We start from the raw sequence: 15325 nt of genomic DNA on the forward strand, positions 1-15325 counted from the left end.
GCCCGAAATGTGAAGTGGAATATATAATTCTGGAACAAATGACCATGTGAATGAAAAGAAGAGAGTCAATTAACAGCCTTCACAGAAACAAGAATATAACGTTACAGATCATTCTAGTAAGAGCAGAAAAATCTTGTAAAAATTAAGAAGCAGGGGTACAAAGAGATCACTTTTTCTGAGCAAAGCTGTGAAAATAGTTCCTCAGATATGGCTATTTACGTATTCTGTACACGCAAGTGTGAGTGGAGGGGGCATGGTTTAGCCTGGTTGTCCTAGCAATGGCCCATTCTTTGCAGCTGACTCACTGCGTCTACTGGCATGACCCTCAAAAAGAGGACAAAAGAGATAGTGATAATGAGGACACTTGAAATCACAAATAAACAAGTTTACACTAGAACATTAGTCCAGAAATCAACGATCATTCACGTAACCCACAGGAACATGGTTTGGGGACCATTACAGCGAAATATGGGTAAAGTTTCAAAAGAAAATAATATTCTTCATATAGCTCATCCATGTCAATTTTTGACAAATTACAGGCCTTTACTGTTTTCAAAACAGTCTATGCAAAACATTGGACTCATCCATCAGCAGACACCGAAGATCCTTTAGCTGTGCTTTTTGAAGGGGCTGAGGTTCTGAAATGGCTGCAGACTTTAAACACAATATTTTCAACATCAACAAAACAGTTTTGCTCGAGCAAATTTGCTTACACTGTGCCAAAGATGGAGCAGATAGAAGCCAAGAAATATATAGTGGTGGCAGAAATTAAGACCAAGTTCTAATTGTGGAGAACAAAGAAAAGAAACATTTCAGCTTGCGGGAGGAACGGGAGTAAAAATTTACACATTTGAACAAGAAGCTGCAATGCAGCAGCTCCAGAAATGCAAGATTGAGCGGGAACTATAAACCACACCAACAAAATAAAGATAGAATCTTTGGAGCGCATGTAAAGAAGCAGCAGCTCTACATATATCGGCAGTGATGAGAACAAGAGAATGTGGTCCCGTCACTGAGGAAGCTGTAGAGAAACATGCTTAAAAACAAAGGAAGTAGAATAAAAGTCACACACCCAAGACATGACTCATTCAAAAGTAATGGTGTAGCTCTAGCTTTTGCAGTTACAGCTGACTATTTAAAAAAAAAAAAAAAAAAAAAAGTACTGCAAAGAAAAGAAATGTGTAGGAGACAAAACATAAAAGATATCAAGAAGCTAAACAGCATCCAATCTTTGTAGAAAAGATAGACAAGATGAGGGCTCCCGATGTTAGAAACAAAAGGAGACTAAAGATGTGCGGAAAAAAAAGAAGCAACAAAGCGACGAGCGAAAAAAAACGAACAAGATGATAAAAATGGTAAATCTTATGAATAATTTTTATTTACAACGTTAATAACTTAAAATGTAAAATAGTTTGACAGTATTTATAATACAAATCCCTTAGGCTAGCGATACCATAGAGATACAGTATAAAAATACAGAAAATCCTTCAGCTAACATGTAAAACCAGTAAAAGTACCAAGGCACTATGGTTCTGATATAGTGGCTTTTTACAGTGGATTAATGACCGTTATAAATGATGAAAATAATAATAATAATAATAAAAAAAAAAATCCACATAAATCTGTAAACATTCAACGTATACTAAAACGCACACATGAGCTCCACTCATCTTTTACAAATCCACACAATCTTTCAATCTTTGGTAAAATCCATTTGCAGATACAGCATACACTTCCTATTAAAAACACAGTATACTCGAACTTAGCAAGTCTTTTTGTTCAGGCCGTTTCGGTTATGAACGCCGTTGTTATTGCGACTGGTCTTTCCATTCGGAATGCCGTTGTGATTTCTGTCTGCTGGTTCTTCATGCTTGAAGTATTCCTTGAAGAGCTTCTGATATGTTGGGTGAGTCATTAGAAGGTCATACAATACACCTAATGAAAAGCGAACGTAAAGACAGACTATTAGACATTCCGCAGTGCTGAGGAATTCTCACATCTGATTGGTCAGTAGGTTTGTATAGTTCATTGGTTTGCTGTGAGAAAGGGAATGGGGTGTACGGCTAGTTCAACACCCCTGTGACTGTCCAACCAGCAGCACAGGTGCACTGCTACAACAAACCGAACTGACTCATGGATTGCAAATCACTGACAAACCACAGTGATCTATAAAACGCACCACATCAGGACATGAGAAAATAATTAACTTCAGGGTAGTAAAGAGTTACTCATTCCAACTCCGGCCACATCTCCCCACTCTGTGGTTTATAACACCACATCTGGCTATGTCTTTTATTCTACATTTTGAAGTTAAACATTAATTATTTGTAGGATTTCAATTTGCAATCCATTTTTGAAGGATTCAGACAGAACTGGGATCAAAGTCCGATTAAGATGATGACATTTCTTATACTTGCCCTCGGTTGGTTCTCCTCTATTGGTCAACTCCGAGTACATTTCTGCAATGTTGTGTTGAGCGACCCCCAACAGCGCTGCCATCAAGCCAGAGAGGTCCTCTGCACTTAGCAAGCCATCTTCATTACTGTTGTACAGCTACATACACACAGGCACAATTTAAATGCATTAAAGATCACGAACACTACAAAAAAATATATATACATTTTTATATAGACCTCTCCAGAAGTATTGGTACATTAAGGACAGTGGTTCTGTTAATGTACAATAAAGATATTTAAACTTTAAAATATTATGAGATGACATTAGAAATCCAACCTTTTTTTTTTTAAAGGGAAAAAAAAAAAAAAAAAAAAAAAGATTGCACATTTTGTTTGAACCCATCCACCTTTTAAGTGATCAAAAATATTAGAACAAAACTGACAAGTATCACTTACTCATTGTCTATACGGCTATATCCTGCATACAAGGTCATGAGGGGCATCAAGTCAAAATCTAATTACTGCTATACCAACAACCAGATATTGAATAGGCTATTTAAAAAAAATTCAAAAATAACTGTCAGTTAACAGTTAACAGGGCAGAGGTGAAGGTACATGACTCGGGGGTTTCCATGGTTGCTACTGCAATGAGCTCACTAATCTTTATTGATGCTAAAACTCAGAATGGATTTTGGATGTCTACCATCTGTCCAAGTTTACATAGATGTACATAAAATCTTATTGGGATCATCACCACACAGCAAGACAACGACCCAAAAGACTCTGTAAACAGGCAATTCTGCACGAGTTTAAAACTACTAAAGAGGAGACTGCAGGGAGAACACTGCCCCATCCATTCAAAATGAACAACTCCAAGGAGCTGCGGTAAAAACCTTATTTTTCTTTAAGGTGTCGGTCTTTAACGATTTTCTTCACTTGTTTGCGCCAGTTGGAAGCCAAAGCTTTGAAAGAGTCACCCCACGATACCAAAGTTGCTTCGGCGTGCATTCAAAAGCTTTTTATTGGATTTAGAGGTTTTGGTAATTTCTTGGGGTGGCTGGAACAGATTTATCCCCATTTACATCATTTCTTTTGGGAAAATTCTACCAAAATTTTACCGTAAAAACTAGCCTCCGAAGCGAATTAAATTTTTATTCTGCTCCATTATCTTATTCATTTTTTTTTGTTCAGAAACTCAAATATCTTCAGCGTACACCACAATTACATACTGTACATACAGTACATGAATAGAAAAATCACCATCATTCCAATACAGAGGGGACTGTATACTGATGTAATGAGTACAATAACAGACTCAAACAATTCAATCAATCACATGTGTACATCTGCAATAGTCAGTTATCCAAAATGGGATCAATCAGCTAAAGCACATCAAGTTATGTTTGTTGTGTCCTTGAGTTAATAACTACACCATGGAGATAGTGGTGTTGTGGTTTCTCAAGGTTTCATCAGTGATTCTTCAAGTGATTTCCTGAATCATGACGAGGCTCTATTGTCACTACACAAAAGGATCCATTACAGCCCTTAAACATATCCTCAGTCAATATGGATTCTTGTACTTATGCAGCTATCTGTATCAGCCAATCAGGTTGCAGCAGTACAATGCATAAAAAAAAACAAATCAATGTCTGGTCGTTCACCTCTTATAAACAAGGGGTATTAACCTGCAGACTCATTTCTCCTACACGTATACTTAAACCAGCCATCTGGCACTAACCATCGTGCCATGGTCAAGATTAACTCAAGCTTCTGACGTGTACAGGCTGGATGTTATTCATTGTGCTGCTGTCACATGACCGCCTGATTAGATATTTGAATAAACAAGCAGGTGCAGAGGTGCTCCTATGAAAGTAGACCTGTCGGGTTACACCAGAAACTCACAGTGAACGCCGTGTGTATGATCGACTCCGGCGTCCTGAGTCCTGTAGTCGTGCACAAGCTCAAACACAGCTGTCTCAGATCCAAAGTGTCAGTCTTAAAAAACAAACAAAAAAAAAAAAAACATTTAACATTACACAAGTTGTAAAGGTGACATTTGTGTGCGCGTGCGTGTGTTCTGTGCAACACACATTACCTTAGAGTACAAGGAACAGATCTGCGCTGCTGTCTTTCTTTCTGTAAGTCCCAACAAAGAGGGCAAGTGATCGAGTGTGATCGTGACCTGTCCGGCATGACACCTGTCAATCATTGTGTTGATCAGAGTCTCCACTTCAGCATTACTTAAACTGGAGAGAGAGAGAGATTAAATGGATAACAGAATGAGAAAGAAATGTAAATGAAACATTCATACATGTACATGTATCTTTCTAATTGTGTGTTATTCTGTGTATTTTTGTAAAACACTCCAGATATGTACATCAGTTTCAAAATCAGAACAATTTCAGCTATATTGCGTAGCACTTGCATACATTCACTGCTTTAAAATGAACTAGTGTACACATTTACATTACGCCATTTGGCAGACGGCCTTTTTTTTTTTTCAGAGCGACTTTCATTTTCTCTCATTATACAGTACTGTGCAAAAGACTTGTACACCATATTATATGATGTACCAATTTTAATATGCATGTTTATGTCTGCCTAATTATGTACAAAATCATTCAGTATTTCCTTATATATCTTAAAAATTAACAAATAAATAACATTACAGGAGAATATAAACATGGCTGTAAAAAAAGAATATAGTACAAGACAGTAAGTATATCCATTCATTTCTTCATATTCATATCCATGTTGATGAAGATCAAGTTAATATTCAAACCGAACAATATGATATGATGTCACTTGTATTTTTGGCATATGTGCTTAAGAAGCTAGTTGGAAATGTTTGAATTTGCATATCTCATGAGACTCTGACCAAGAACGATGGGAATTCTACTAGAGGAAAAATAAATAAATAGTGTGTGTGACAATCCCAAGAGCTCTGCACAATCTGAATAACTCAAACCAGCCCAATCTAGAAAAAACAATCCATGGTCAGAGTCACAGACATCAAAACAGTACTTGTTCTGAACATTATATGAACAAGAACAATGTTGAGGGGCACACACACACACGTCATACCCTTGATCTTTGAGCATTTTCTGTGTTTCCCTGGAAGGAGACTCAAGAGGAAGAGAGAGGCCGCCCAACTTTGTAACAGGAACAAGTCCCTCGATCACATAGTCTGTAGCAGGAACTCCCAACATGCTAAAAAACACACACAGGCATAGACTAAGAAAAAAAAAAGTTCCAGAATGCTGTGCAACAGAAAATCCATAAAAGTATCAAATATTTAAACACTGTATGGTTTCACTTCATGGCATCTTTTAAAACATTGCATGCCAACATTTGACTTACTTGGCCATGAGTTTCTGGACATTATCTGCAAATAGCTCTGGGTTCTCTTTTTCCTCTTGGGAGGGTGTGTAGACAGGCAGAAACTACATCAGGGGGAAAAAAATTATGTCCACTGATTTATTTTATGGAAAGAGTGAATTTAGAGAAGGCAGTCGCAGAAACCTGACCTCCACTGTAACGCTGCTGTACAACTGAGCCGAGGTGTACCAGAAACAATCGAGCCTGCAATAAAAAAACAAAAGAAAAAAAACAAAAATCAATACACTCAAATCTAAACACGGAAGAAGTGGACCACCGTTTCTCTCTCTCTCCTCCGACATCTCCGTATGCCAATATCATTCTTTAAACTACACGGTCATGGCTAATAAAATAGAAAAGTATGCCAGGGGTATGCCACTGTTGGGCCCTTGAGCAAGGCCCTTAACCCTCAACTGCTCAGATGTGTAATGAAATAAAAATGTAAGTCGCTCTAAGGGGCGTCTGCCAAATGCTTAGATGTAGATGTATGCAAGACCACCCCGCGAAATAACCAGTATTAGGCAAATGATGAAGGTTAACGTCCATGTACTCATCTGTTTACGTTTAGGGTCTCACTAACCAACTAGGTGCATCCGTCACTTACTGTATTGAAGAGCATAAATATGCAGGGTACAAAACAATAAGACTAAAGTGAAAGCTGGCCAGCAATGGAGAAGGTAAGGGGAGCAATCGTACTTGGTTAGGCCGAATAGCCTCAGATATAAACAATTCCGTACCAAGCGCAGAAGCTTCCGAGTGGCGCAACATTAACACATTTTTATGCCATTACATCATCAAAAATCTGTAAGCGAATTAGCTTCAAAACCACTCATTACACAACAGTCTTAACACACCACGAGCATCAGTTAGTCGAAAATCACGTGTCCCTGCACGCCAGTGTTAGAAGCTGCGTGCTAATAATCACTGGCAATAACTATGGAATTACCACGTATGAAGAATGTTGACCAATCACTTTTACTTCGTCGGAAAAAGATATGACAAAGAACGTTTGATGAAAGGCATGACGATTCCATAATTTTTACAAAAGGGTTGTAGAGTCAGTAAGATTCCAAGTTACTCACCATGATGCTCCTTTCCAAGTCCACCGCACAGTATCCTGTCCAAAAAAAAAAAAAAAAAAAAAAAAAAAGACAGAAAAGAGTTAATTATGCTTCCAGGTAAAAGAAGAATTTATTTCTTTAAATAAATGGTAAATTTAGAAAACATTTTTTTTTTAACCATGCTTGCAAATTAAAGAAAGTAAATTTTTTTAAAATATAATTTTACAAAGTTCAATACCATTTTAATTTTTTGTTGTTGTAAATCTTGCTTATTTAGGGGTCAATTTATGTTCTTATTTTTGTCATTTTACTACTACTAAAAAATCCACTTTTAAGAGACTGCATAAATGATCTCATTTGTCAAAGAATCATCACTTTACGATGCAAATAGCGGTTTCACAAAATCACTTTTTCCACCATCACAGACCACTACTTGGAGGAGACCTAACGTTTTCATATGGACTTTTCCCCCGTCGCATATGCAGTTTGGAAATCGGCATTAAAAGATGACTGCCTAATTATATCTGCCATGTTACAGGAGTGTTATATTTCTTGCTTACTATTTTATTAGGGTAGTGAAGCAACACCGGCTGAACTGGGACACCTGCCAGGAATGCACCTGAAAGACAGACAGAAGGAAAACTATAATGAATCCAGCATTTCGGTTATGCCAATTACCATTTTCCATTACATGCTTTTTTTTTGTTTCAAAACTTACCGGGCTTAAATTTGATGAGGACTTGACCATTTGTGGTGGTTCCTTCAGGGAACATTAGCATCTGCAAACACACAGGGGAAACAAAGTGTGAACAGGTGATCATATTCACACACTTGTACTTCAAACAGCTCTCCAAGGGCTTTCAAATAACCTTCAACCTCACAGTATACCTGAGGCCAGTAACCATTCGAAGTGAGTCTTTCTTTGATTTGAGAGACACACTTTTTTCTGGACTCAGGATCCTTTCGACTAACCAACAAGGACTGGTTAAACTCCAAAAGTGCTGCAAGGGTCAGAATGAAATATTCGATTATTTTAGATCATTAGAAATCGACATCTTTTAAACTTATGCAGTGTTTGGTACCTCCGACAATCGGCAGGTTGGCGTTCTCCGACCGAGACACCACCATTGGCAGCCCCGCCATGGTGAGTACCAGCATGTCCAGAAAGCTACTGTGAGGTGCCACTGCCAACACCGGTGCCTCTTTCTGTGTAGCCTGTCGACCTTTGACCTTTATCCAGAAAAAGCCCAAGGAGAAGAAAACACATCGACTGAGGAAGATCATCACGGGCTGAAAAATCCAGTGCCTCCAGCCTTGAATCGGTTTCTCCCGGTCCTCCCGCGACAGGCCGATTAGTCGGAGCCGAGCGACAGGCCACATGAGCAGGAAGGAGATGACGACTAGGCAGGCTCGAAGAGGGAATAGAACGCAGCCCAGTATGAAACTCTAAGGAGAAAGGATATACAGGTGAGCAAAGAAACATTTTGCAGATGCAACATCACCCACCCCCACACAATTTTGTATTGTTTTGTATTGATGGCTGGTTTGTGTAGATGCTTGAAGTATGAAGGGACGTCAAGAAGTTTCGAGATTCGCATGACACAGATCTGCCTGCTGTACGAGTACACCGAAGTTTCGTCACCAGGCATGAAGGATGGGTCATTGCCGGCATGTTAACGGAGTTCTTGGCAGGCTTCAATGTTATGCTCCTTCTGCTCTTGGGTTTGCAGCATGCATGTTCGGATCTCCTGTGAGGATGGCCTGGACTGTTCCGTATGACACACACACACACACACCAACAATGGCAGCAATGCTACTGTATGGATTATTCTCAGACGATCATCATGCACAAGTTGCCGAATGGTTGACATTTTCAAAGGCTCAGCTTATTGAAGGTCTTCCTGATCGCTTGTCTTCCAGTAAAGTTCCTTCGCACTTGAAGTGGGCGTGCCACTGAAATCAACTTGAATGACTCATAGCAGCATCGCTGTAAAAACGGCTGAATTATGTCAAACTTGTCTGTGGCATATTTGGCTAGTTTCATGCAGATGGCCATGATTAAATCTTGACCCTGCATAAACTTAATGCCATCATAAATAAAAGCCTTTGACACTTATGCAATGCTTGTAGTTATACCTCAGTATACCATGATAACATCTGACAAACTGGTAGAAAAACAATGAAACAGCAGACTTTGTGAAAATTAACGTGTGTCATTCTCAAAACTTTTGACCAAGGCTGTACAGGTTCTTCCTCAAACACTTCAGCCTTGAAGGAGACTAAACACACACACACACACACACACACAACCTTATGTTTAAAAAGCCCATCTCAACTGCACACACTTATTCTACCAAACGCTTTAAAGACGACATGTTTGACACACAGCCATGATTAACCTCATAGCGCGTTTATTGACAAGTGTCAGTATTTCAGTATTAACTATAACGAAACAAAGCAATATGCGCACACACACAGAAAAATGTGTTTTAATTAATAACTGAGGTACAATTTGGCAGACTGTGTCATCTTCATGATAATCTTCCCACGATATGCGTTTCGCCAACGCAGCCTTTCCCCTTCAGCTTCTGCGATTTTTTTCTTTTTTCTTTTGTTGTTTAATTCACAAAAAAAAACATTTCAATCACAAATATCCTATTTCTAACAAAAATCCTTAACCCATGCCTTGAGAAATAAGATAGCATGTTTGTTAGTAAACTGTTTACAATTACGTTTTGAAGAATAAACGCAGTTCTTGAAGGTCCTGCGCAAAACGAACGCAAAGCTGACGCGCATAACAATCACAAGCAACGAACACGCGCGAGCTGACCTCTATAACTTAACAGAAGCAAAAAAAAAGAAAGATAAAAGGATTCAAAAGCGGTGTATAAATAAAACGTTAATGCTTTATTACCATTATTGTTTAGAGTGATACCTGAATTCTTTGAGCCGTTGTCATCTTCACCTCGTGGATAAACGGGTGTGTGTGTTTGTAGGTCGGGGACGGTCCTCCACATCTCTCCATGGCGACGCTCAGAAATAACTCCCAGGAAATAAAATAAAGAATTATATATATATATCTTTTTAAAGTCTTCCTTTATAAGGAGGCAAGCGTTCCGTGTGTAGAAAGAAATAATCTGTAGAGAATATCCAAAGTTTGGCTTTGACGCAATAATCGGGAGTATAAATAAATAAAAGCTACAACTGAAACAGAAAGGAAGGAGTAGAGAGGAAGAAGTTCAGTGCCCCGGGGAGATATGTTTCCCCTCCTCCGCGCACATGGCTAAAGAACGACGTGAACTGAAATAAAGGAAAGAAAGGAAGGACGGGCTTTTTAAAGCCCACTTGGTTACCTGACGCCACCCCCACCGAGCTCCTTAAACTAACATAGCACCATCACACCCACCATCTCATCCAGTCCGACTTGTTCCCCCTGTTTACTGGGGTTTGTTCAGTAGCGCTTTCACAATACAGCTCTCACACGTCTCTTTCAAATCTTGCTTTATCACATTTTTACACTCACGTATTGCGTTATAATCGTAACAGACACATTTCCGTACTGGCTCGTGCGCAAGAAAGTTCATAAACCTTCTTACTTCCCTTTCTGTCTTAACACCATGTTTTTGACTTGTACTCACCAAAAAATTTGAAAGTTTGTAATTTCACCTCCAGTCCACAAAACCTCCAGTTTCAAAGTTTCCTACATTTAATTTCTACTGTCATGTCTTTATTTTATGTCTAACCACATTTTTGTAGTTGCTTGTGAGTTTCACATGTCTGAGTTCTTCCATGTCTGAAGGGTTTCCTCTGCGATATGAGGCAGTATGGAGTCACATGAAGGGCAGACCTTCATAAGTGACCCATCCTGGTGCCCCGCTTCTGGCTGAAGATCTCGTCACATGGATGCCCCGTGTGTCTCTCTGGGATGCGTCTGGTGTCTGGGGATGATTCTCTCTACCTAGAAAATGGTTCTGGCCTTGACTGGTGTTGGCAACTGTTTCTCTGGGGACTTGACAGTTCGATAGTTCAGGACTGGAACTTCTCACAAGGCTACCTGGGTCTTCAATAACTACCTGGACTCCATATTAACATCAATTAACTATTATAGCTGAACTGCCTCCCACCCTACACACTGTATAAATGCAGATCATTTGCTGCTTTCTGTTTCACCCAAATGAGGATGGGTTCCCTGTTGAGTCTGGTTCCTCTCAAGGTTTCTTCCTATTACCATCTCAGGGAGTTTTTCCTTGCCACTGTCGCCCTCGGCTTGCTCACCAGGGACAAACTGACCATTTTGATTTGTACAAATTCACATTTCATACAAACTTAAATTATTCTTTTGATTGTGTAAAGCTGCTTCGCGGCAATCAAAATTGCTAAAAGCGCTATACTAATAAAATTGAATTGAATTGAATTGAATTGAATAAGTCAGTGTGCCAAAAGACATCGCGGGAGCTTTACAACTGGTTCTATTCCGACCATGCGTTACCATGTCTATATCATAATGGACAGCAAGTTAAGACGAAAAGCGAACGCGAAACTGGGCAAATCTGCCACAGAGACGTTTGAAATGATTCCGCGTGTTTAGGGCAACGCTGCAATGAACCGCTCGAGGTGGTTTGAGTGTAACACGTGCTTCGAGAGCAGAAGAACATCACTAGAAGACGAAAGACCTTAAACCTCCCCAAATGTCAAAACCATTCAGCAACTTTTGCATGATGATTGTCGGAGAACAATCCACAGCATTGGTGCCATTGTCGGTGTGTCATACTGGAACAGTTCAGGCAATCCAGGAGCAGATGGAACATTGCGTTAAAGTCTGTCGAGAATTCCATCAGTGTAATAATCAGCATGGATGAGCTGTCAAGGATCAATACCAGCGATGAAACTTGGTTGTCCGTGTATGACCCTGAGATGGAGCAATTCACTCACTCACTCATCATCTATACCGTTTTATCCTGTATACAGGGCCATGGGAGTCCTGGAGCCTATCCCAGGAGCACGAGGAATGGAATACACCCTGGATGGGGTGCCAATCCATCGCACACACACACACACACACACACACACACACACACACACGCCAACCCACTATGGGGAATTTGGAAATGGCAATTAGCCGAATCTGCATGTTTTTTGACTCTGGAAGGGAACCGGAGTACCCGAAGTAAACCCACCGGTATAACAATATACAAACTCCATGCACACAGACCCCTGGCAGGAACTGAACCTGGACCCTGGAGGTGAACTTCTAAGCCACCGTGCCATAAATTAGCTACAGTTTTAATTGCAACTTCTTGTTAGCAGTGTTGCCTTCAGTGTTGGGGGTTTGAGTGTGGGTTTTCTCCGAATACTCAGGTTTTTCCCTCAATCCAGTTGTAGACTGATTGGTGTCTCCAAATTACTCAGAAGGTGTGACTGGGTGTGTGCTTGTGCCTTGTCATCCGATGTGTCTCCTAGGTTTTGCCCTGATTTTCCACATGATAAGCAGTACAGAAAAAGAATAAAGAATTGCCCCCAGGTGTAAACAGGTTTCACCTAACCTAATTTTACTCTGTTTTTGTTCCTTGCTAAGAATGCGCATATGACAAATAAACTTTTAAATTCCTGTTTAAATGTGTGTTCATACTACCCTGTGAAGGACTGTTGTATTTGACCGCTGAGTGGATCTGTGTTGGGGTTTCATTAGGCCTCTTCGCACTGACTGTCTCGTATCATATGACAGATACTAACTGGGGACAGTGAAGGCTGGACATGTTTTCCCTCTGGGACACACGAAGCCAGCCTGCTGCATTTTCTGAATTGTAGTTAACATTGCATCAGAGGTCCAATTAATACACATACAGTAGAGTACACAAAACACAGCAATACACAAGCTTACAGACACGTACAGGTGGACCTGTGTCAATGTGACTGACATGGGAGCAAATGATTCCATCTGTCTCTCTTAAAGACCCTGGCCAAATTTAATACCTTGGGTCCTGGCCATGGATGGGTGTCGGGATTCATACTCAGGAATCTCTCAGCTTTAGGATGACTATACACAACCACTGGCTACCAATAAGGAAAGCTGATAACAAGCAATATTTTTTTTGTACTTTCTAATAGAATAAACTGTTACATATTTCTCCAGAGAGCTTTTATGGTGGGAGACAACAAAATAAATGCTGAACAGTTTCAGGGCTAAAATGACATTTCTTTATTTCTCCTTTCACTTCCATCTACTGTACATTGAACAACAAAATCCAAATGTATTAAAAGGTGTTCAATATATTTTTTCAAATAATAATAATAATAATATGATAGGTTGTTAGATAGTGCAGAATAACAGAACAAAAGTTAAAACTGTCTTAATTTCTCTCTATAATTCTCTGCTCCACTAATGCACTTATTCCATTATTTCAGTAGTGCTTGGATACCATCAAGTTAAAAAGATTTATCCGTATGCCAGAGCCATGATCGAACTAACTACTTTTATGTCTGGCCTCCCAGGAACCCCTTTAATGGCCCAAATGTGTATTGCATGTTGCAATAACTCCCAGTCAAGTTCCTTTAATGTTCAAGTGGTCGTCCTGAATGATTGTCTGTACAGTTTCCACAGACAGATATGTCTCTTCCGTAAGTTGCCAACAAACGATCCATCAATTTTCAAGGACTTGCTGAATGTTCATAGGAACGACTGCAGTGGGCTCCACAAACACACAGAAACACAGCCACACAGCCTTTTTAAAAATGCTTGCGCTATTTAAAATTATATATGATATATACCTTCTGGTGCAATATATTTTTGTTCACTTTTTAAATACCAGTCCACTCTTTGGTAGGTTTCTTGCCTGCCATACAGAAGGCAAGGGCTCGATTCCCAGCCAATGCCAAAACTCCAGCCATTAGATACAGTTCCGAGCCCAAGCCCGGATAAAATAGGAGGGTTGCATCAGGAAGGGCATCCGGCGTAAAACATATGCCAAGTTGTTGTTGCAAACTCAAGACGTTTAATAGTGCACTTGACACCAGCATCTCTGTTGTTGTTAGTCTTTCGGTTGTTCCCGTTCGTACAACAACTTGGCACATGTTTTGTGCCGGATGTCCTTCCTGATCCCACCTCTACGCAGTGAAAAGAAATATTTATTCATTTGTCAGAATTGTTCTTTTAATCCCTTGGCAATACATAGCTAAATTAAAAGAAAATAGAGTGTTCAAAAAACAGAAGTACCACAATTGGGTCCTTACTTGCAACTTATTTTGGATAAAAGGATGAAAGGTTTACAACAGCATTCTTCTCCAGAATTTGTCATATCAAACACAGCAGTGACATTTTAATATAATTTTCTCTTGGAATAAGTACTGCAAGTCTGATTGCTTAGTGCCAGCACTAAGAAGAAAAACGGCCTAACCTACAGTATTTAATCAGCCCAAGCCGCTTCTTCATTATTAGATATTATCCATATGCATTAAAGTTGGAGAAAAAGCAAAGCATTTAAGCTGTTACTAAAAGCACATCCACTATTAATATGAAAGGACCTCACGTTATTTTTTTTTTGCATCAACTGCATGAATGTGTCTAGAGAAAAAGAGCACGTCTCATCCTTTCATATAAATTGTCTAGTCATAATAAAAGACACTTATGTACATGGAAAGAGAAATGCAGAGTCTAATGCAGTTCATCTTAAATTGGCAGGTTGTTGAAATCAGTGCCAGGTGATAAAAGGACGCCGTCAAACAGGTAGGGCGGGACAGGGGTGTGTTTTATCTCTGTTTTCCAGTGGCTGTAGTTAAAGCTGAGTGCATGATGAAATGAAACATATGTACGGAATGTGGTCCGGTCTTGTTTGTTTTTGTTTTTTTAATTCAACCTTTAAAATTTTCCATGACTAAGCACTTGAGGTACAGTCACAGTACAATGGTGGCCAAAAGTATTAAGACAAAATACTATACAGTATATGCATTGTATTACATTTCCCTATAATAAAAAAGGCGATGTCACTAATTAGTTCTTGCCTATCTGGCTGAAGGGTTGTGCTATTTAGTATTATCTGGTTAGCTAACGGATGAAATAAATATGTGGCAGGACTTTTACTGGATTGCGGCATGGATTGAGAGAGTGACAACAAGAGTACCACGCTAAAAAATTGAATGTTATGAAAACAAGGGATTTTACTTTAGTCTCAATACGTTTGGCCACCACCGTATTAATCACTAATGTCTGAGGTAAGAGGCTCTAGAATCCATTCTAACCTGTAACTGAGTAATGTCGCAAGTACATCGTAGCTGAAACAGTAACAAAACAGTCACAAGGGAGATATGGTTATCTTGGGTACAAGCAGTAACTGCTTTCTATTACCCAGGGTCATAGGGACGTAAATATCAAATGTGTTACATTTTTTCATATTTGTCACATTTAAATTTATTAAGATTATCAAACAAATAATATTTAATATTACACAAAGATTTAACACATTTTGTATTTATTAAAGATAAATACAGTACAGT

At 39.3% G+C, this 15325-nt stretch overlaps 1 protein-coding gene across 1 annotated transcript; it reads right to left on the bottom strand.

Annotated features, from left to right (window-relative positions):
• Positions 1-1347: 1347 nt before the first annotated feature.
• lpcat4 (lysophosphatidylcholine acyltransferase 4) lies at positions 1348-10403 on the bottom strand. Its single transcript, XM_053480175.1, has 13 exons — positions 9771-10403; positions 7918-8281; positions 7724-7836; positions 7554-7614; positions 7396-7454; positions 6857-6891; positions 5924-5978; positions 5757-5839; positions 5481-5606; positions 4492-4642; positions 4299-4391; positions 2418-2553; positions 1348-1935 (listed from the first exon to the last, which is right to left on the bottom strand). Exons 1-13 carry the CDS (start codon positions 9858-9860, stop codon positions 1763-1765), a joined length of 1539 nt encoding a protein of 512 aa, XP_053336150.1. The 5' UTR covers positions 9861-10403; the 3' UTR covers positions 1348-1762.
• Between the last annotated feature and the right edge of the window lie 4922 nt (positions 10404-15325).

This window comes from Clarias gariepinus, chromosome 20 (assembly GCF_024256425.1).
Source record: "Clarias gariepinus isolate MV-2021 ecotype Netherlands chromosome 20, CGAR_prim_01v2, whole genome shotgun sequence".
NCBI classification, from domain to species: domain Eukaryota; kingdom Metazoa; phylum Chordata; class Actinopteri; order Siluriformes; family Clariidae; genus Clarias; species Clarias gariepinus.